Source organism: Rana temporaria, chromosome 13 (assembly GCF_905171775.1).
Source record: "Rana temporaria chromosome 13, aRanTem1.1, whole genome shotgun sequence".
Taxonomy (NCBI): Eukaryota; Metazoa; Chordata; class Amphibia; order Anura; family Ranidae; genus Rana; species Rana temporaria.
In genome coordinates, this window is record NC_053501.1 from 100828791 (window position 1) to 100852985 (window position 24195).

Here is a 24195-nt window from a genome sequence, read left to right on the forward strand (position 1 = left end):
ATTTATCTTCACATTGTACATTGCATATATAGGTTGACGTACTGATATGTCATCCGTGCACGTACGCGGCGTATATAAAGATACTTCGGCGTAAGTGCTTTCTGAATCCGGGCCTATGTGTGTATGTATCTACTGAATGTGTGTGTGTGTGTATGTACTGTATGTATGTACTGAATGTGTGTGTATGTACTGTATATGTGCCTGTATGTATGTACTGAATCGTACTGTACGCCCAATCCCTGCTCAATGTGTCAACAGGACACATATAGCTGTGGCTCAGGCCCGCCCCACCCACTCTCTCCTCATTGGCTCACTGGTTGTGATTGACAGCAGTGGGAGCCAATGGCTCCAGCTGCTGTCTCAGCCAATAAGGAGAGGGAGTCTAGGCACAGCAGAGGCTCTTGTGCCCATAGCTAGATCAAGAGGGGGCTCAAGTGAGTATTAGGGGGAGCTACACCCAGTTCGTGCTATGCATGAAGGTAAAACAAATTCAGCCTTTACAACCACTTTACATAAGTGTAGTGTAGACTGTACAATAAGGAAACTATTGGCCCATCAGTTAGTGATCACTTTCTACTCTTCTGCTACTAATCACGTTTGATTTTCTTTATTTTCACATGTTCTTTTTAGTAGCATGATTGAATAACTGCTATTTTTCCATGTAGACGACACCTGGAATAGTTCTGTTATTGGAATGACACCACACAAAAATGCTGCAGTTAATATATTTATTACTCTAATGTAAACACACAATACATGAATGTTTTAAACATCTCTTCAGTCTAACTTGGTAATATATTCTGTATGGAAACAAGAGCATTCTGGAACAAGCCTGTTTAGCACTACTGTTCAAGGCCCATATATGTAAGAACAGGCCTATTGGTGCATAAAAATTATTCATACTTAGTTAACAAATCCTTTTCATTTAAACTGACACATTACTGTATAACTAAACAATAAAAATGCAATCAAGAAGGGTACAAAATATAAACACCACTCTTGTCTTTTCTTATTATTTAGTAAATTTGGAAAAATTGGCAATAAATGACATCATTGGTGATTAGCAGTTGGTTACTCTGACATCAGCGCTGTCACATGAGGCAAGGGGAGAGCCCGCACCCCTGTTTAGGTTCCAACTAAGATTGGCTTTAGGCCTAAACAGAAGAACAGAATGGTTGAGCACCAAAGGGAAAGTAAGACTTCCACTTCCTTACACTTCAAGGCAATCTTGTTGCTAAGAAACTCAAATTTAAACAACCTTGTAAAAGGAGAATACAGTGGAACCTCGGATTACAAGCATAATCCGTTCCAGGAGAAGTATTCGCATATCAAAGCGAGTTTCCCCATTGAAGTCAATGGAAACGAAAATAAATTGTTCCGCATTGACTTCAATGGCATGCAATACCGCATGTGGCAAGAGGAGGGGGGCACCGGAGAGCCTCGGAAACAGCCGGAAAGGCACAAGGACAGCTCGGCTGACCTCGGCAAGGGAACGTAGTATTTCCAAGTCTTTCCAAGCATTTTCGAGCGGCGCCGGCACCCCCCACTTCAAGCCAAATGCAGTACTGCACACCACTTTGGCCTGAATCGTTCTCATTTTGCAAGACAACACTCGCAAAATACAGTGCTCGTATTGCTAAACACTCGTTAACCGCGTTACTCGCAATCCAAGGTTCCACTGTACTATAGATGGCCATAGATGCTTGGAATCTCGGCTGGTTCAGCGGGAACTGGCTGAGATTCGAATCAAGTATGGGCAGGCTGATTGAACCCAAGCTGTTTGAGCAACTTGGTACAACCAGCCTGTCGGTTTTGCGATGCGATTATTGCCAGCAGCTATAGCCACTAGCAATAATCACTGTATTCTCCTGGCTGGGACGGCCCTCTGTGACCCCTCATCGAAAGAACATAATAGCTCAGCGTGGGGGAATCCGCTGACTGTGTTAATGGCGGGGATCCAGTGATTTTCCTTCCTAGGGCCGGCTTTAGTTTTCTGTCAGCCGGGAACTTCACTCTCTTTGGGCTTGTTTACACTGATGACTCCTAACGTAGGGCTATACTTTTCAGAGGTGGTGAGGAGACTTTATTTTGCCTCCTCACTATCTGTTTTAACCCCTAAAAAACCCACACCACCATTTAGTTTGAATGGGTCGCTTTAGGCAGGTGGAACTTTCTGCTGAGCATGACAGGGGAGAGTAATTTTGTGCTGCACAGTGATGCAGAGCAATCATGAAAGAGCAGTAAAAACGTGTCTCAGTTGCATTGCCTCCACACAGACAAACGTAAAAACTAGCTTTTCAGAGCTATGGCTACCACTGGTATCTGACACTTCCAGGTGTGTCCCATGTCTGATCCTCTACTGTAGCTTCTGCCACAGCTCTTACATCACTACAGGACACAGTAGTGCCATGGAAATTGGCGGAAGGAACCTCAGCAGGGGACCAGATGTGTCAGATTCCGCCTTGGTTCACATTGATGATACTTTGAAATCGCCTACTTCACTTCAAGTAGCGCAACTTCAAAGTAGCAAGATCAGCACGATTTCAGGTTCTACTTGATAGACATCTGTAGGGGCTTCATACACAGATGTCTTTTGAAGTCGCACCTGAAATCGGCAAAGGTAGTGCAGCAAATCGGTGCGGCGCCACAAAATCTGTGTCGCATCGATTGGAACAGTGCCATTTCCGGCAAAAGGCTGCGACTTGCCATGCGATTTGAGAGATCACAAATTGGTCCAATGTGAACCTAGCATCCAGTGGTGGCCTCAGCTCTGCAAAAGAACATATATTTTACTTACTGCACACACCTGAAAGGATGAGTAATTCTGTACAGGGTGGAACTCTTTAATCTTTTGTTGCTTAGCAAATGGGTTGCTTTAAGCCCTTCCTCTTCTACCACTACCTCCAACCAATTCTATATACTATACATACCACATTAGCTCAAGAAAGGTGTGAGAGAGCTGTCACAATGATGTACTGAGATGCTGAAGGAAAAAGATAAATAAAATACACACAGAAAACAGAAAGAGAAGATACAAACTGGGTAACATGACCTACATATAACGTTTTCTGTATTTTTCCCCCTAAAGAATAACCAACTGCTCATATAATACAGGAGAAAAAGAGGCCTATGACTTTAAATCAAAAACTGGAGGACGTCATGAAGTGACACACACCTACCTCCATGCTCCAATTCCTGTATTTGAAGTGCCGATTCATAGAACTTGTGCGCTCTCTGCTTGTTGCTCTGCAGCGCTGTCTCTGTTGTTGGCAAAATTCCAACAGATATCTAAGGCACTGAGAGACGATTTTGAGCCTAATTTAAAAAACAATCAAGGATTAATTGGTAGTAGGGTGCGTTGAGGCAGGATTCACACATATGCAAATTGGATGTAGTTTTCTCCGCATCCAATTCGCATTAGACAGGCAAGTATGACTGGCTCCTAATGGAGCCGGTTAACACATGTCCAGGGCGGCCATGGTCCAGATTGAAAAAGGGTGTTTGGGTCCTGTTTAGGTGCGAATTCAGACGAAAATTCAGACCTGAATCGCACCGGAACCAGTGAACAGACACGCACTGGGCCGCAAGCACGAACCCGCGGCCGCATATGTGTGAACCCGGCCTCAAGATGCAGATTTACAGATCAGGAGCATTGGAGACAATTGTGTTTAAATTTATCGCACCCTCCGATGTATGAACTTTGTGCCTAAACTTGTAATTTAATAAAAATTAAGAGGGAAATCTAACATTTCATTTTAGGGCTGAGATGGATAAACTGTAAAATGATTTAAATGGGATCTTCTGGTTCACTGAACTTCCTTTTCTTTGTTCTTGTAGAACCTTCTTGGCTACTGGAGACATCAAAAGGTTGGCTCTGTTAAAGAAAAGCAGAAATTGTAAACAGTGTAAGATATTATGTAGGACATGTGACATTACACAGCTGTGTTTGATGGGTAAATATTTACCCTATTCTTTTATATATATTTTTTTTATTTTTTGCTATTTTTGTAAAACGCCCAAAACAAAAATTAACACTGCTGACTGCATTTGGTGTCCTAATGTAATCCTTCAACAGTGTTGCATTATTACTTACAGTATTACTTACATAATTTACTCTGCCCTGCTATTGTCCCCATTACTTGTTTTAGAGAATACAGCATTGAGAACAATAACAACCTTCCCTGAACTGCTTGAACTGGATATTCTTTATGTCAGTGGTTTGATGGGCTTCAATAGGAAAATGCAGCTTTTTACAAGTTTGCAATGCATCTGCGACCATTCATAATTCACTGCAGGTGCATTTGTCCCACTTATTGTATTCCTATAGACTTGTATGAAGAGATAAGCAGTTCTTAAAGTGACACTATAGGTTTGTGTTTTTTTTAAATAACAAACATCTCATACTTACCTCCACTGTGCATTTCTTTTTGCACAGAGTGGTCCCGATCCTCCTGTTCTGGGGTCACACGAAGGCTCTCTCAGCTCCTCCCCATATTAGATAACACCCTCTGGATAGCTCTCTCCCGAGTGGGTTACCTTGCCGGCGCTCTCCCGTGTTATACACTCTCCGTCCCGTATATGACTTGGCCCCGCCCACACCGGTCACTGGATTCGATTGACAGCAGCGGGAGCCAATGGCTGCACTGCTATCAATCTATCCAATAAAAGCCAGGACTCCGTGGAGAGAAGGACCGCAGGGAAGCGTCCACGGAAATTCGGGGCTCGGGTAAGTAAGACGGAGGGGCTAGAGGGCCGGACACTGCAGGGTGTTTTTTCACGTAGGTTTACAACCCCTTTAACTGAACAAAAGCTATTGACACTGGACTTCTTATCCACACGGTCTTTTATACGGCATGAAAAAAAAACGACGTTTTCAGCATGTCCAAAAAACTACGTTTTTCCAACTTCATCATTAAAAACGATTTTTTAATAACATTTCTGTATCCTAAAGTGAGGTTGATGGTCCTAGCTCTGTTTTATATTAAAACTGTATGTTTTTATGTATAAATAAATTAATTTTTACTACATTGATTCATGTCATCAGTACCGGAGAAAGTCAATTGATATATTTTTTTTTTTTGTCTGGGGTTATAGTTTGTTTGAGCTTACGGTACTAGGCAGCCGCTACTCCTCTATTCCTGGCCCCCTTTTTTTCCCTAACTAATTCCGATGATGTGTACACTTTTATTTTTTTGATTTAATTAATTCAATCTGAGGGCTATACTCAAATTCTATGCAGGACTAAATTCAAGGTCCCATGGGAGCAGTGGAGGGGCGCACCGGAGGGCCACATGCCGGACCCCCTGCACAAATGTGCGTATCAAGGAGTGCGCTGCCAAGGGACGCTGAAAGTAAACAGCCAGAGCAGAAATCTAACTCTTGATCGTGCTCAAGGCGAGAGCCTGTTCCACTCACCGCTGTAGAAACAGCATAATCCAGGACACCACGTATGTACGGGGGTGCCACTTCATCTCCTCACACATAGAGATGTAGGCCTTCCACGTACGATGGTAAATTCTTCTAGAAGTAGACTTCCGCGCACGCAGCATGGTAGAAACCACCGAGCCCGATAGGCTCCGGTCCTTCAACACCTGGCTTTCAACAGCCACGCCGTTAAAGCCAGCGACTGTAAAGCAGGATGTAAGATCGGACCCTGCGACAGAAGATCTTCTCTCAGGGGTAGACGCCAGGGGACGTCTGCCACCAGACGCACCAGGTCCGCGTACCAGGAGCGGCGCGGCCAATCTGGGGCGATCAGGATTGTTGGAATCCTTCGACTTCCACCCAGGCAAGGAAGAAGCTTCAGAGGGAAGGCGTAGATTAGGCGATAGTGACCCCAAGGTGCTACCAACGTGTCTGACGAGTCCGCCCACGGGTCCCTTGACCTGGCACTTCCGATTGAGACGGGACGCTAGGAGGCCCACGTCCGGAGTGCCCAACGTTTGGCACAGACTCAGAACCACCTCCGGGTGTAGAGACCACTCTCCTTGGTCCAGGTTTGTGCGACTTAGGAAGTCGGCTTGCCAATTCTGTACTCCCGAATGTACACGGCCGATAGAGCTGGAACGGACCTTTCGGCCCATCGAAGGATGTGTGCGACCTTCGTCGCTGCAGCTGAGCTCCTTGTGCCTCCCTGATGATTGACGTACGCCATGGCCGTGGCGTTGTCGGACTGGATCCTGACCGGTCGGCCCTGCAGATCCAGGAACCACCTGGCAAGGCACAGCTTGATTGCTCGGAGCTCCAGAATATAGATCGGCAGGCGAGACTCCTCCTGAGTCCAACGCCCCTGAGCTGACTGGGTGCCCCAAACGCCCCCAACCGGAGAGGCTGGCATCCGTCGTGACCACTGTCCAGTGGCACGGTAGAAAAGACTTCCCGGTCCGAAGCACCGGAGACGTCAGCCACCACACCAGAGAAGACTTGACCAGATGGCTCAACTGAATCTGGTAATCCAGAGAAGACGGGAGCTTGTCCCAACGTGACAGAACTTCCTTCTGTAGCTCCTTGGTGTGGAATTGGGCATACGGGACCGCCTCGAAAGAGGCCACCATCAGACCCAGAACTCTCATGCAGAAACAAAGAGACGACCAACTTCTGGGTCGACAACTGCTTTACTGCAGATGGCAGGGTCTTCAGTTTCACCGTCGGACAAAACCCTCGCCTCCGCGGAATCCAGGGCTAGTCCCAGGTATTCCAGTCTCTGGACGGAACTAACACTGACTTCTGGATATTCAGAAGCCAGCCGAACTCTCGGAGAGTCTGACACGTGATAGACACGTCCTCTTCTAATTCTGAGCCTGAGGAAGCTCGCAGGAGAAGGGTCGTCCAGGTATCCCACAATAGCGATCCCCTCGCTGCCTCATCAGGGCTAGTATCGGGGCGAGCACCTTGGTGAAAACCTGCGGTGCCGAGGCCAAGCCGAACGGGAGGCCACAAATTGAAAGTGGTCTTTCCCGATCGCAAAGTGCAGAAATCTCTGGTGCTTTTTGTGCATATGGGAACATGTAGGTACGCGTCCATGATATCCAAGGACGCCATAAAGTCCCCTGATGAGTGCCGCTATCACCGAGCGAATCGACTCCATCCTGAATTTTTGCACTTTGACAAAACAATTGGGGCCTTGAGGTCCAGGATTGGACAGACCCCGTCCTTCTTGGGGACCACAAACAGATTGTAGTAAAACCCCTGAAACCGTTCCTGCCGAGGGAACTGGCACAATCACTCCCCTGCCCAGTAGATCCTGGACAGCCCCCGCCAGAGCCTGCCGGCGATCCGAAGGAAGCTGGAGGTTGGAAGGAAAGAATCTGTTTGGCGGACAAACTATCTTTTCCCCCGAGGAAACTACTTCGCAAACCCAACGGTCGGAAAGAAGAGACCTCCACCGAGCCGCGAATTTCGAGTCGGCCCCCCACCCAGAGACCCGGGCGGGGGCAGACCTTCATGCGGAAGCAGGCCTTGTCGGGCTTGCGTACCAGGTGCGCTTCTGCCCCCGTACGAAAAAACGATTGGGAGCAGTAAAGGAGGGCCCTTGCTTACGGCGAGGCTCCTTGCCCTTCCCAGACTGTGGGAGCAACGTGCTCTTACCACCTGTGGCATCCTTAATGATGTCATCCAGGGATGCCCCAAAAAGCCACTCACCCTTAAAGGGCAAATCCACCAAGGCCTTTTTTGAGGACTGGTCCGCAGACCAGCATTTTAGCCACACAGGGCGGCGCAATACCACCGCATAGGCGGAAGCCCTGGAAACCAAGGGGAGCGTATCCAGGGCCGACTCACAGACGAACTTCAGACCCTGAACAATTGTTCAGCCAGGTCCTTACAGGTCTCGGAAGCATCCTGTTCTCCAGCTCCTGCAGCAGAAGCTTCACCCTTTCGGTCAGAGTCTGTGACACAGAGTCCCGGCCAAAACCGGCCTCACAGCGAACCCACTACAGTGAAGAGGGCGCGGGCCCACGGCCCCTCCCTCTCCTATCAGCAGGGTCCTTAAATGCAGGAGCCCCTTCCACAGGCACCGTGGTGGCCTTGCTCTATCTGGACAGGGGAGGGTCCACAGACGGAGGAGAGACCCACTTTTTCAAAAAGTCCTCCTCAAAGGATAACGGTTTGGCAAAGTTTTTTGGAACGGCAAAAACTTTTTGCGGCGTTTCCCATTCTTGTACAACAATTTTGTCCAAATAAGGAACACAAGGAAACACTTTGGCGGTGCGTGGCGGTTTGCGGAACCCAAAAGGGACCGGCACATCAGTGCCTCCGCCACTCTCAAGTTTCCTCGAGTATCACGCACCGCAGAAATAACAGCAACAAATTCCTTATCAGCGACTGACCCTGAAGCAGAGCCATCGTCACTGTCCGCGTGGGTTAAGCCTGCATCATCTGACATTACAGAACCAGAGGCAGAAGCAATAGCAGGGCCTGGTTCAGTGTCAGAGACACCCCTAGAAGCAGGCTCAGGGAGGGGGCGCGTTTTACCCCCCTTCTGGCCACTAACCGCTTCAAACCTGGCGAGAAACGCCTCCAGGACAGCCAACATTGCTTCAACAGATGTGGCAGGGGGAGGGGCACCAAGGGTTAACTCAGGCATTGCTGGGGCAGAAGTACCCGGTTCAGGCTCCATAATGCCCCACCGCTGTGTCACCCTGAACTGCAAGGCAGAACCACCCACCGGTCACCTCCTGGCTGCTACAACAGAGGTAGAGGACCCTAGGGAACTCACCACCCCACCCGGTGCAGCGTGAGCTGAGACAGATCTGAGGTATGCACTGAAGCTAGCTGCGCGGCGTCTGTCACCTCAGGGAGATTTGCGGTCTTTTTGCAGCGCTAAAACGACCGCACGAGGCCAAGAGAAATCCAAGATGGCCGCCGTATGAGGAAAAAACACCATAGGACTACAGGAAAATGGCCGCCGAGCCATATAAACCGTGACCATGGCAAAATGGCGGCCGTTGCGCAGTTGAAAATACCCATAGTGACACAGCACCCAGAGCAGCACATATCCAAACAGGGAAGGAGGGAGAGGAAATAAGGGAGAGAGGAAAGCAGGGTGAACCCTTAGTCGACCTCCCAGGGGAAAATTCCAGCCATACCACCTTACCTGAGCAAGGGGCCACTACTTACCCGTTCTACGACCACCGGCTGGAGGTATCCCAGACAGAACCAACGTCCACTAACGGCATGGCTGTCGGCCAGACACACTGTGACAAGGCCATAGAGACCGGTCATATGTGTGCCCTGAAACATGATGTTCCCTGGCCGCCCCTGGAGCAATGGGGCCTGTCGTGGATGACCCAAAGCTGTGCTGAGGGCCGGCACACGCTCGATGGCCGAACATGGGGGGACTACAAGAGTCAAGACCCAGCCTGTCACCCAGTCGGCTGTTGATAGAAGAATCTCAGAATCCAAGAATGCAGGAACAAAACAACAAAAAGCGAAAAAAAATCTCCAGAGTACAGGACTCTAGAGGGCCTGTCCCCTCCTGACGTTAGGCAGAGAAAAAACTGAGGCTGCTAGAGCAGGGTGTGGGTTATACCCGGGGAACCACGCCCCCTGGGAGGAGCTGCACTGAAGAAAAGTTGTTAACACTTTAAGTGCTGTATTTCTGCCTAACTCTCCTGGAAGGAAGCAGATATAACCCCTACAGTCAAAGGCTGCTGTGTCCGTCCATGAATGGAAGAGAAATGCCATTTTTCTCATCATGAAAAACGGTCGCGGCATAAGACTAAAACTAAATTGAAATTTGACTTCAAAATTAACACTGGACTGTAATGCATGTTCATACCTCAATACCATAAATAATAACACATTATATTTTTCACTCCAGCAGTATATAATGAGTTTGGAAATTGTAGAGAAATGTTAACTAATGCATTACAATTTAATTACACCCATTAGATTTTAGTCGACTAAAATGTACTTGAGATTTAGTCGACTAAATACGACTAAAACTAAAACAATTGCAGAAGACTAAAATGGGACTAAAACTAAAATGCCATTTTTCTTCCGTCTGCCGGATTGGATCGGATGAACACGGACATACGGTCCGTGTTCATCCGATCCCCCATAGGGGAGAGCGAAAGGAAAGACAGGGCGGTCCCTGCACAGTGTGCGGGGACCGCCCTGTCAGCTCAGCGGGGATTTTACGGAGGATCCCCGCTGAGCTTTTGCGGACACACAGAGCGGATCATTACTGATCCGACCGTGTGAAAGGGCCCTAAAACTATATCGAAATTTGCTGCCAAAATTAACACTGGTCTTGTATTGCATACCCAAGGATTTGTCTTTGTCCCTTCACTCCTCTCCTTCTATGCATCTGGATTTGAACAGCTGTGGATCCCAATATCACCTTCATGTTAATGACCCTCAAATGTACACTTCTCCTCTGTTTTCCCTCCCTCTCTTCTGCCTCCCAGTCATACTTTTATAGATGTCCTCTTGCTGTTTAAAACTTAATATACCTAAACCTATTGATTTTCCAACAGCTAACTTTACTATTCCATCTACCTTGACAATTACTGTTAATAACACTGAGATCACCCCAGTCAATTATCTTACTGCCTTTGGGTTATCTTTGATTCTGTCCTCTCCTTGAGGCTTCACATTCAATCACTCACTCCTGCTTGTCACTTTCACTTAAAAAATATATTATGTATCTTTCCCTTTCTTACACAAAAGGCAGTTAAAATATCTCTTCACACTTTGATCATGGTGCAGCTGGACTGTTGTAAAGAGGTAGCCTGCAGTCTCCATCTTCATAGACATCTTCATTGACTTTCTTACCGGTCTTTCCATATTGCACATCACAGTTTTGCATATCCCTACAATAGCCATCTGGATGGGTTTTTGTTTCGGCTCCCCTTCCTAGTCTATGCATTATCTGTGCATTTTATTTGGTGGAATAGTGTACTGGGAATTTACAGTTCAGCTATCCAGGGCCCATACACATGGCGCCTAGTTTATAGAACCCAAATCTGATTCTGGCAACCTGTTTCTCTTTCGGTTGTCATTACAATTATGATTCTGGTTGCATCAGTACAGCAATGTCAAGGTCCTGACTATGGTTCTATAAGGTTGGAATTGTCCTAGTCATAGAAATGAGATGGTGGTCAGAAGATCTGATCACACCATGAAATAGTTCTGCAGAGTAACGCATGATTAAAGTGATTCTATAGGGAATTAAAAACAAAAAACAAACATGGTATACTTACCTGATCTGTGCAATGTTTTAGCACACAGCAGCCCCAATCGCCTTCTTTTTGGGTCCCCAGTCAGTGCTCCTGGCTCCTCCCCCCTGATGAGTCCCCCTATAGCAATCCTCTTGCTATAGGGGCACTTGAGCAAGCCCACTCACGAGCCGCGCTCTGTGTGTTCATTCACATACACAGCGTGGCTTGGCCCCCACTCTCTTCTCATTGGCTTACTGGCTGTTCCTGACAGCAGCAGGAGTCAATGGCTCAATGCTGCTGTGTGAGCCAATGAGGGCAGAGAGACCCGGGAGAGCCATAGAGCAGTGATGGTTTGGAAAATGAAACTAGAATCTCCTAGTACTGTGGTCCTCAGGAAACAGACAACCAGGAAGTGTCCAGAACAGAGAAGAATTACAGCAACATCAGAGCAAAAATGAACAATGAGGACATGAAACCAGGACTGCAGTAAGGTAAAGGAAGCTATTTAGCTTAAAAAATTATTTCCTTTAGTGACCCTTTAACCACTTGCCAACCTCCTCATGTACATATACGTCAGCAGAATGTCACGGACAGGCACATGTACGTACCCGTACGTCCTCTGCTTGACGTGGGTGGGGGGTCCGATCGGGACCCCCCCGCTACATGCGGCGGTCGGTAAGCCTCGGGTCGCGATCCGGGACGACGGCGCGGCTATTCGTTTATAGCCGCTCCGTCGCGATCGCTCCCCGGGGCTGAAGAACGGGGAGAGCCGTGTGTAAACACAGCTTCCCCGTGCTTCACTATGGCGGCGCATCGATCGAGTGATCCCTTTTATTAGGGAGACTCGATCGATGATGTCAGTCCTACAGCCACACCCCCTACAGTAATAAACACACACTAAGTGAACACTAAATGTTACATCGCCCCCTGTGTTTAACTCCCAAACTGCAACTGTCATTTTCACAATAAAGAATGCAATTTAAATGCATTTTTTGCTGTGAAAATGACAATGGTCCCAAAAATGTGTCAAAATTGTCAGAAGTGTCCGCCATAATGTCGCAGTCACGAAAAAAAATCGCTGATCGCCGCCATTAGTAGTAAAAAAAATAAAAATGCAATAAAACTATCCCCTATTTTGTAAACGCTATAAATTTTGCGCAAACCAACCGATAAACGATTATTGCGATTTTTTTTACCAAAATAGGTAGAAGAATACGTATCGGCCTAAACTGAGGGGAACATTTTTTTTTATATATGTTTTTGGGGGATATTTATTATAGCAAAAAGTAAAAAATATTGCATTTTTTTCAAAATTGTCGCTCTATTTTTGTTTATAGCGCAAAAAATAAAAAACGCAGAGGTGATCAAATACCACCAAAAGAAAGCTCTATTTGTGGGGAAAAAAGGACGCCAATTTTGTTTGGGAGCCACGTCGCACGACCGCGCAATTTTTCTGTTAAAGCGACGCAGTCCCGAACTGTAAAAACCCCTTGGGTCTTTAGGCAGCATATTGGTCCGGGGCTTAAGTGGTTAAATTACAAATCCTTTCCTCTTCACAGAAACAACTTTGGTCTTTTTCTCAGATTACCTTTTCTTCTGCATGTAACATCATTGTTGTGGAATGTCCGCTTTCAATGCAAAAGATAATCATATATATGTTGAGCCTTTAGGTATCTTCAATCTCACTACACCGGTTTTTCATCTGAACACAACTATCACCACAACCTTTAACTTCTTAACACCAGCTTTAAGCATATATGTGGCTGCAATGCGTTGGGCTGTAGCGCTGTCCTATCACATATATGCCTATGCCAAGCGTCGCTGTTTTGTTTAGGGAATGCACTCAATTGCACACCCCCAGCATCTTCACCATGCTCAATTGTGTCTGTTAATGAATATATTTCAATGAAAGTTTTTGTACCTGGAATTTAGCTTTAAAACAATATTAATAACAATACCTGTTTGCTAGCTTGTCTCTTCTTGCCTGCTCTGGAGTTGTTGGCCTGGATTTTATCATCTGGTGGTGGATTCTAAAAACAAACAAAATCAATAGCATCCAATAGATACCTGGAAGCAAAGTCTTTTATAAAACAACAGACATGTGAACGTGATTAGTTAATAATCTTGTAATGTTTAAAAAAAAATTATGGGGGAGTTTTACCAAAACTAGAAAAGTGCAAAATCTGGTGCAGCTCTGTAAAGAAAACCAATCAGCTTCCAGGTTTTAGTGTGAACGCAGGTTTGAAATCATGCGAGTTCAGCTGAATTTGCAAATTTCAAACCTGCATTTCAGTACGAGATTGGGGGCAATCTGAAAGACACCTGTGTGGGTTCATGCACAGATGTCTATCGCAATCGCCAAATGTAGTGCAGGAACTATTTTTGGAAATCGGTGCGGCGGCTCAAAGCCGGCGTCGCACCGATTGCGACAGTGTCAGAAAAGTGTTTATTGATTGAAAAAGTTTTACTGTCCGAGACAAAACAATAAATGCCATAATAGAGGCATTTAGGGCCAGATCCACAAAAGGGATACGATGGAGTAACTGCTGTTACGCCGTCATATCCATGTTCCTAACTATGGAACTGATCCACAGAATCAGTTTTCCATAGTTAGGCAGAAGATCCGGCATGTGTAAGGGACTTACACTGCCGGATCTTAGGATGCAGTACCGCATCCGCCGCTGGGGGCATTTTGTGTCGAAATGCCGCCTTGGGTATGCAAATTAGCACTTACGGAGATCCACGAAGCTTTTCAGCTTCGTTTTTTCTCCGTAAGTTTTAGTTTGCAAACGCAAAATTATGGCTGCTTTTACAAAGTGTAAACTGTTTACACCTTGTAAAAACAGACCTTTCTGTCCAGCAACGCGATTTTTTTTTAATTTTGAATTTTTTTTTCGCGCCGTACCTTTTTTTTTTCCCGACGCAACTTTATTGACCCGTCGCAATCCACAAAGCTCGGCGTAACGTAATTTCGCACTATGCACGTCGGGAAAATGACGTCACGAGCATGCGCAGTACGGCCGGCGCGGGAGCGCGCCTAATTTAAATGGGAATCGCCCCCATGAAAATAGGAACGCCTTGCGCCGGCGGAATTTAAGTTACACAGCCCAAAATTTCTAGGTAAGTGCTTTGTGGATCGGGCACTTAGGTAGAAATTTTAAGGCAGTGTAACTTAAATGTAAAAAATTAAGTTACGCCGGATCTTTGTGGATTACCCCGCGTGGCCACGATTTCAGGGAATGCCAGTCTATAGAGCTGAATTCACATTACACACAGATCAAACTCGCACAGGACCCTTTTTTCCCCCGCAGCTTATATTCACAACGCATTGATGTGAATGGCACTAATGTAAAACTACCGTATTTGCCGGTGTATAAGACAACTGGGCGTATAAGACGACCCCCTATTTTTCCAGGAAAAATTTTGGTTTTGGGATATATTTGCCATATAAGACGACCCCATTCTTACTAGTCTTTCTGGAAGCTGAGGGGTAGCCGGAACAACCACTGACAGGAACAACCGCTGACAGAAACAGGCTTTTTTCAAATCTCACTGTGCCATTACATTACATGCCTCCACTGTGCCATTACATTACATTACATGCCTCCACTGTGCCATTACATTACATTACACGCCTCCACTGTGCCATCACTTGCCTCCACTGTGCCATCACTTGCCTCCACTGTGCCATCACTTGCCCCCACTGTGCCGGCCAAGACGATCTCCTTACCTTATTTTGTTGCAGATTCTGGCTTCCAGGCTGCGGGCATCCATGATTCAAAAGCCGCGCCTTCTCCTCAAACTGTTCCGTGATAGGCGGAACACAAATTTTCCCAGCAGTGCCTCTGGTCAGTGTTCCGCCTATCACGGATGTCCTCTCGTCCGAGGATGAGAAGGCATCCATGATAGACGGAACACTGAACGGAGGCCCTGCTGGGAAAATGAGTGTTCCGCCTATCACAGAACTGTCTGAGGAGGAGGCGCAGCTTTTAAATCATGGATGTCCGCAGCCTGACGGAGACTGTCACCGGCATATAAGACGACCCCCGACTTTGGATGCATTTTTTTGCATCCGAAAGGTCGTCTTATAAGCCGGAAAATACGGTATGTAATTTAAACAGCTCAAATTCGCAATAGAATTTGCAGCAGTGTGAACCGGGCCTCAGACAGTGTAACCAATCCAGGTATATCTGAAAATCGTATGAAAAATACCGCTTTCAAAGTGACCGCACGACAATTGGATCGTTGGTACAGAGCTTTTGAGAGCCGATCATGACAATTCATCTGATATTATCCGATCGGAAAAGCGCAAAAAATGTTCTTGTTCAATTCCAAATCGTACAATTTTCATTTAATCAGTACAGTTGTTTAAAAATACAATTTTTACGATTTTTCATTCTGTCATACCAGAATTTTCCTAACTTTAGTAAACTCTTCATGTTCGATACGCGACTAGCATGCAAAATAAATGTACGATCTGTCGTCCGATTTTCGATTCGTGTGTACGGGGCAAAAGTCAACAGGCTTACATACAAAACCAGTACCTCAAGGTCTACTTGGACGATTAAATATTCTCTGATACACTAGTTCTCTGGGGCCGAGCCCAGGGGTATCCAGTCACATTCCCCACACTTTTTCTAATATACCAGGGCAACCCCTACGTGTATAAATGTAGCTTTCTAGGAGTAAAGACTGGCCCATGGAGGATACCCAAAAGTTATGCTTGGGAAGGTCAGGAGACTTCCACATTAATAAAATTAGTCTAAGGGCATTAAAGAGTGCCCTACCCAAGGCTATCCTAGGATGTTCCTCCTCAACAACCCCTTCCAATATGTTTAGGATTCATTGTAATTTTCCCCTTGAATACCATATTTAGCGTGTCTACTACCTGCTTCCAATAGAGGTGCCGTCTGGGGCATCGCCATAATAGAGGCATTTAGTCCCCATAATCTCTTTTACACCTAGTAGAAAGGAGCCGGCGACACTGAAATCCTTGAAGTTTAAAAAGAGTAATCTTATGTAGGTGAGTGTAAGGACATTATTATTATTTAGGTACTTATATAGCGCTATCTTATAGCGAAACGTACGTCGGGAGGTAGACGCGCTGACGTCATCGCTCTGAACAGGAGATTGCATGCCGGCCGGCTCTCCATTGTCCTATACGGATGTTTGTTACTCTTTTAAACTGTAAGTTGTCATTTTGGTTATTAAATCTGATTCACCATACGATACACACTATGTGAGTCTCTCTTCATTTTGAGTTCGTTCCATCTGATTGTTCGCTTTTCCTGCCATTGGAGAACGCTATCTACTGGGAACAAGTCCAATACTTTTGGCCCGTTACAGCTTACCTCTGGTAAGCATACAACTTTATAGGTGATGGTGCACAGGTGTGATTGGTGACACATTGTGGTTCTGCTTTTTCCTCGCACAGGATTTCTATTTGCTCACTGGTTGCTGCACTGTGTATCTTACTATAGGACTATCATATTGATTGATCAGTGATTGGATATTCCTTTTTTGTTGGTTCACATATGGACTATATATGCAATTTGATATATATATATATATATATATATATATATATATATATATATATATATATATATATATATATAATATGTTTTTTTTTTTTTTTTTTTATGTTTCACATCACATTGGTTATTGATTTGTCAGGTTTGGCACTCATGGTAATTCACTTTATCATTTTTTGTATTGTGCAGCTCCACTCTTTCTTTTTACTTATATAGCGCTGTCAATTTACGCAGCGCTTTTACATATACATTGTACATTCACATCGGTCCCTACCCTCAAGGAGCTTACTAGGACCAATTTTAGACAGAAGCCAATTAACCTATCAGCATGTCTTTAGAGTGACATAGCAGTAGAATATACAGTTCAGACAACTATTAGGCCACATTAATCACTTAAGGACCGGAAGGATTTGCCCCCTTAATGACCAGGATATTTTTTCGATTCGGCACTGCGTCGATTTAACTGACAATTGCGCGGGCGTGCGACGCTGTACCCAAACAAAATTTACATCCCTTTTTCCCCACAAATAGAGCTTTCTTTTGATGGTATTTGATCATCTCTGCATTTTTTTTTTTTGCGCTATAAAAAACCCCAATATATTTTTACTTTTTTTAAAATAAATACCCCCCCCCAAAAAAAAATGGAGAAAAAAAAGTTTAGGCCTATATGTATTATTCTACATATTTTTGGCAAAAAAAAATCCGCAACAAGCGTATATTGATTGGTTTGAGCAAGAGTTATAGCATCTGCAAGATAGGAAATAGATTTATGGCTTTTTTTTTTCTTTTTTTGGTAACAGATCGAACACTTCTGACACTTTTTTTGGGACCAGTGACATTTATGCAGCAATCAGTGCTATAAAAATGCACAGATTACTGTATTAATGAAACTGGCAGGCAAGTGGTTAACACTAGGGGGTGATCCAAGGGGTTGAGTGTTCCCTGGGAGGTGTTTCTAACTGTGGGGGGAGTGTACTGACTGGAGGAGGAGAGAGATCACTGTTCCTGATCACTAGGAACAGACGATCTGTCTTTACTCCCCTGTCAGAACGGAGATCTGTTTTTTCACATTGACAAATTCCCGTTCTGGATCTCTGTGGAGCAAACGCAAGTGCCCGGTGGACATCGCAGCCACAGGCCACGCACATCGGCTCCAGCACCTTCATGTGCGTGCCCACTGTATCTATTGCACAAAGCAAAGTACAGCTATCGCAAATCGCGCAATGGAGCCAACCTGGCAAAGTATAACTGCGGCAGCTAGTCTTAAAGTGGTAAAGGGAGCATGTCGTCACAGCCTGAAATGCTTCTTCCCATTGGTCACCCGTCAGCGGTCCCAAATCTCTTTTCCAGAGCGATGTCTTCTTACTGGGCTGCCCTTTATGGAATTTTGACAATAGCATATTATAGCACTGTGAAATGAAACCTTCATGCCCCGTACACACCATCACTTTATGTGATGAAAAAAAATGACGTTTTTAAAAACGTCACTTTAATTGACCGTGTGTGGGGGAAAACGTCGTTTTTTGTCTTCTAAAAAACGACCAAAAAAAATTGAAGCATGCTTCAATTTTATGTGTCGTTTTTCAAAACGTCAACTTTTACTTCACAGAAATTGACCGTGTGTAGCAAAAACGTTGTTTAAAACGACGTTTTTTCACCCGCGCATGCCCAGAAGCTACTTATGAAGTGAGCTTCAATGGAAAAACGTGGTGGAACGTAACCTCGCTTTGCTAGAACATTGTGAGAAAAACGATGGTGTGTAGGCAACTTCGTCTTTGAAAATTGAAGTTTCAAAAACGTCATTTTTTACTTCACAGAAAATGTCGTTTTTTTTCATCACATAAAGTGATGGTGTGTACGGGGCATTAGAGCTAGTCGCCATTTGAATAAGGTTGAACAAGGTGACGTTGGAAGCTGATTGGCTACCATGCACAGCTGCGCCAGATTCAGAGAGCTCCTCTTTTTAGTAAATCTCCCCCTTTGTTTGACCCTTCTTATAGCATCACATCTTCCCTTCCATGGTGAATACCCAAGCTGAGCTCTGACCAAAGCTCAACATTTCCAGACGAGATGCTATAGCAGTCTGGCCAAAAGATACAACTGAATACTTACAGTTCCCAATAAAGATAGGATCTGCCAGTTAATATTATTCACTGCCTACCCGTGTTTATCAAGTATGAAAGGTCATCTTAACTCTACCTGGGTGTGCATGCATTGTTGTGAAGGAGAGGAAGCAATGACAATGCCTTCTTCTACATAATAAGACTTATGTTACTACAGCTCAGATATGCCAAGCAGGAAACAAGGTCAGGACAGTACTGGGACATAATGGAAGAAATTTAAATTAAAAGACAAACATTCATGTCCAATGCTATAAAAGACACTGACCATGCCTGAGCAGATCTTTGACCAGTTAGGAAAGAAAGATCAGCCCACCTAAACTATCAGACCCACAACAGCTTTCTAGAAAAGTTGGGATGTTTTTATATTTTGAAGCATACACAGAGATACTGTAGTATGGGGGTCGGCTATCAATCAATTGTGGTCTACCCATCCACCCCCAGCACCGCAATGGCGCTCACATGTAGTTAAAACCTATGCACCTGTCATATGGACTAAAGCTGTCATTTGTAAGACAGCTTGAGCCCAGGATCACACTGGGCTGCGGGAATGAAGCCATGTGAGTTCAGCTGAACTCGCACGATTTAATTCCCGCTTGTCATTACCGATTACAGAGACATCCGTCTCGAAATCGCAAAAAGTAGTACAGAAACTACTTTTTGAAATCGGCGCAGCGCCACAGATGCGGTGTCACACCGATTAGGATGGTGCCAATGCCGGCAAATGCCGCAGATTTGACATGTCCAATCGCATGTCAAATCGCACCAGTGTGAACCAGGGCTGAGTCCATATGGCAGGTGCATATCTTTTAACTACATGTTAGTTGCCATTTTAATTTCTACCAATAAATATTTGATTTGCAACATTTAGATCGCACCCTCTGGTGTTTTTCTTTTTGACTAGACTCTACTACCCCAATGGGACTTTGCTAGGATATCTCCTAATAAAAGCACACTGCATTCTGGTGATCTTTGATCTCATCCATGTTGTTCAGGTAGATCTTCACCTATTTAGGGTTGCCTATCTCTGCTGTAGAATCATCAAATGCTAGGTAATGTCCATAAGCAAATGTACTGCTTATGTTGTTTATCATTCATTTGTAAACACCCACATACAGATCATATTTACAGTGCTGAGGGCACCCAATTGAATATTTTATTTTGGTTTGATGTTTTTGGTTTAAAATGTCCACCCGCTGATTTTGTTTGTCTGTGACTCAAGCAGGGAAATCAGCCCACTGGCCTCTTCTACCAGACCAGGTCTTTGAGGTGATCTGCTTCACTTGAAGAGACGTCATAGAAGACCAATTGCTATTAGTTCTGTCATAATTTCTGTCATAAGCCTATAATAAGGTTTACTTGTAGGTAAAAAAAATATCTCCTAAACCTTTACGGTTCCGACTTTGCCCTAAACTTCATGTCCGACTTCCATGCGACTTCAGTGAACGAGATCTGACTTTGATCCGACAATACCAGGCCCTTTGAGGCTGGTATGAATCTTGAGGGAGGGACTCCATAGCAAAAAAAAAACAAAGAAAAACGGCGTGGGGTCCCCCCAAAAATCCATACCAGACCCTTATCCAAGCACTCAGCTTGGCAGGTCAGGAAAAAGGAGGGACAAGCGAGTACCCCCCCCCTGGACCGAACCAGGCCACATGACCTCAACATAGGGGGTGGGTGCTTTAGAGCAAGGGGGCTCTGCGCCCCCCTACCTCAAAGCACCATGTTGATGGGGACAGAGGCCTCTTTCTGACAACCCTGGGCAGTGGTTGTGGAGCTCTGTGGGCGGGGGGCATATCGAAATCTGGAAGTCCCCTTTAACAAGGGGGCCCCCAGATCCTGCCCCCCTCCCTATGTGAATGAGTATGGGGTACACTGTACCCCTACCCATTCCCCCCCAAAAAGCGTCAACAATAAATAAATACAGTACACAAGTTTTAGACAAAGTCCTTTAGTAAAGTAGCTCCAGCGTGTCTTCTCCCTCTGATTTCTTCTCCCTCCAGTGATGCCTTTATCCTCCGGTTCTTCTCCCTCTGCTGATGACTTCTTCCTCCTGTTCTTCTCCCGCTGTTGTGTTAGCTCCTTGCGTGTGCCATTACTTTAATAGCCATGGTGATGTCATCCGGAGACCCCACCCCCTTGTGACATCACTGCCCCCATCATGTCCAGAAGGGTCTGGTATGGTCTTTGATTGTTTCCCGTGACACAATAGGGCACACACTGCAGAAGAATGGCATGCATGGGTGTCATCCACAAAGGAAGCCTCTCCTAAAGCCCATGCACAAAAAAGCGTGCCTAGAATTTGCCAGGGCCCATGCTAAAAAAACACGACTGGGACTCTGTACTCTGGAGTGATAAGTGTGTTTTTGGAACGGATGGCTTCAAAACTGTATGGCGTCGCAAAGGTGAGGAGTACAAAGAAAAATGCATGGTGCCTACAGTGAAACACGTTGGTAGCAGTGTCCTGTGGGGCTGCATGAGTGCTGCTGGTGTTGGGGAGCTGCATTTCATTGACGGTATCATGAATTTACAGATGCACTGCTCTATATTGAAAGAGAAGATGTTACCATCACTCCATGCCCTTGGTCATCGTGCACTTTTCCAACATGACAGTGACCAGAATACACAAGTATGACTCCTGATTGAACCCAATCGAACACCTATTAGGAATTCTCAAGCGAGGAGGATCACACTCCATCCAGCCTTCAGGCTCCAAAAGAGGTCGTTCATGAAGAATGGAAAAAGATAGATATTGCCAACTTGTTCATCCCATGCCTAGAAGACTTGGTGCTGTCCTTATAAATCATGGAGGTCATACAAAATACTAGATATAGTAGTTTTTGTTGTGGGGTGTATTCATTTTTGCATCAGCTAATTTGCGTAAAACTGAAGATTTTGTAATCCAAGTTATATTATTAACCTTACTTTCATGTAATGAGCTAAACAAATGTTCTATAATACTCAGTTGTGTCAAAATTAAAAAAAATGTGTTGATTGAGATAGTGATTTAGGGCCAGATTCACAGCCGAGATACGACGGAGTATCTCAGATACTCCGTCGTATCTCTAAGGCCCCGTACACACGTCCGAGGAACTCGACGTGCCAAACACATCGAGTTCCTCGTCGAGTTCTGTGTTGAAGCCGCCGAGGATCTCGGCGGGCCAACTTTCCTCATTGAACAACGAGGAAATAGAGAACATGTTCTCTATTTGGCCCGACGAGTTCGTCGGCTTCCTCGGTGAAAAGTGTACACACGACCGAGTTTCGTGTGTACGGGGCCTCAGAGTATCTATGCGACTGATTCATAGAATCAGTTACGCATAGATAGCCCTTAGATCCGACAGGTGTAATTGTTTTACACTGTCGGATATTAGGATGCAATACCGTGTTCGCGTCGGAAACCAGCGTCGGGTATGCAAATTAGTAGTTACGGCGATCCACAACGTTTTTTTGCGTTCGCTACGTCGCTGCTAGTCTAGTTTCCCGTCGCAATGTTAGTCGTCGTTTTAGGTGCCCTAACTTTACACAGAACACGTATGTGCTGTTTAAAGTATGGCCGTCGTTCCCGCGTCGAAATTTAAAAATGTTTCCTTCTTGCGTAAGACGTCCGGGAATACGGAAGTACGCTACGCACGTCGCCGTTCGAAAAAATTACGTCACTTCGCGCAAAGCACGGCGGGAAATTCAAAAGGGAGCATGCTCAGTAGGTCCGGCGCGGCAGCGCACCTAATTTAAATGGCACACGCCCCTTTGAATTACGCGGGCTTACGCCGGAGGCCGCCAGCGTAAGTTTTCATGCAAGTGCTTGGTGAATCAGGCACTTGCGATGAAAACTTGCGGCGGTGTAACGTATCTACGATACGTTACGCCGCCGCGATTCTACATGAATCTGGGCCTAAAATATTACTTTTCAAAAGGGGTGTACGAACTAGCACACTAGCATGTGTGTCCCAATAGCATACGACTTTCTATGGCAGGGATATGCAATTAGTGGACCTCCAGCTGTTGCAGAACTACAAGTGCCATGAGGCATAGCAAGACTCTGACAGCCACGAGCATGACACTCAGAGGCAGAGGCATGATGGGACTTGTAGTTTTGCAACATCTGGAGGTTTAATTGCATATACCTGTTCTATGGGGACACATGCAGGAGAGGAAGAGCAGAAAGTGCCACCAGGGGACACCAGAAGAGGAAGTAAGGGGCAAGTATAAACATGTTTATTCTTTTAATTTAAAAAAATATATTTTACAACTGCTTTCAGGCCCCATACACACGAGAGGATTTATCCGCGGATACGGTCCAGCGGACCGTATCCGCGGATAAATCCTCTCGAGGATTTCAGCAGATTTCTATGCGATGGCGTGTACACACCATCGCATTGAAATCCGCGCCGAAATCCTCTGGCGATGACGTGTCGCGCCGTCGCCGCGATTATGACGCGGCGACGGGCGCGACGCTGTCATATAAGGAATTCCACGCATGCGTCAAATCATTACGACGCGTGCGGGGAATCCCTTTGGACGGATGGATCCGGTGAGTCTGTACAGACGAGCGGATCCATCCTTTGGGATGGACTTCAGCAGATGGATTTGTTGAGCATGTCAGCAAATATTCATCTGCTGGAAATCCATCCCAGGGGAGATTTCTCCGAGGATAAATATCCGCCGGAGTGTACACACCATAGAATCTATCCGCTGAAACCCATTTGATGGGATTTATCTGCGGATAGATTCTATGGTGTGTATGGGGCCTCAGATAAAATGTATACTATCAAAGGGATAAATGATAAATTATCAGGTGATCACTATCTCTGCATTAATAGTGGAGAACACAGTATTAGGTAAAAAAATGTCAACCAATTAAAGCTTCAGCGTCTGCAGTGCCAAAAAAAGTCTTGAAAGCTGTACAACAAAATGTATATTCTATAATCTTAAAAACATCTTAGGAATTACAGTGGGAATTTACAAAACACGTCATCATTTATAGTAACTACAAATACTTTGAAATACTTTGCATTGCTAATATCTTAATGTAGCTGGCGAAACAAACCTTTGCTGAAATGATCCGTCCACTTCTGGTTCTGCGCTCAGTGGTAATTGAGCTACTATTGGCAAGCTACGACAAGTTAAAAAAATGGATCAATTCAGAGTAAAAAAAATGAACAATGATAATTAAATTTACCTCAATTGTTATCTTTATCGTTCATTGATTTATATTTTAGGAAAAATGGTTAATTAATTGCATTTACCTGTGCAGGTGTCCACTTATTATAATTACACATCCAGCACCACTTAGAGCCTCTTTAAAGTCTACTGACTCACTTATACTCATCTTCACAGCACTTCCCAGACATTCCTTCCATCATCACTGCCTCCTCA

The 24195-nt window shown here is 45.2% G+C and overlaps 1 protein-coding gene across 1 annotated transcript in view; it reads right to left on the reverse strand.

Annotated features, from left to right (window-relative positions):
* Positions 1–3201: 3201 nt before the first annotated feature.
* Positions 3202–24195, reverse strand: part of HORMAD1 (HORMA domain containing 1) — a 107182-nt gene continuing 86188 nt past the window's right edge. Inside the window, exons 13-15 of the mRNA XM_040332206.1 lie at positions 23867–23932; positions 13121–13192; positions 3202–3874 (exon numbers count right to left, since the gene is read on the reverse strand). Of these exons, the coding sequence (XP_040188140.1) occupies positions 3788–3874; positions 13121–13192; positions 23867–23932 (225 nt within the window). The 3' untranslated portion in view covers positions 3202–3787. The remainder of the gene's footprint in view (positions 3875–13120; positions 13193–23866; positions 23933–24195) is intronic.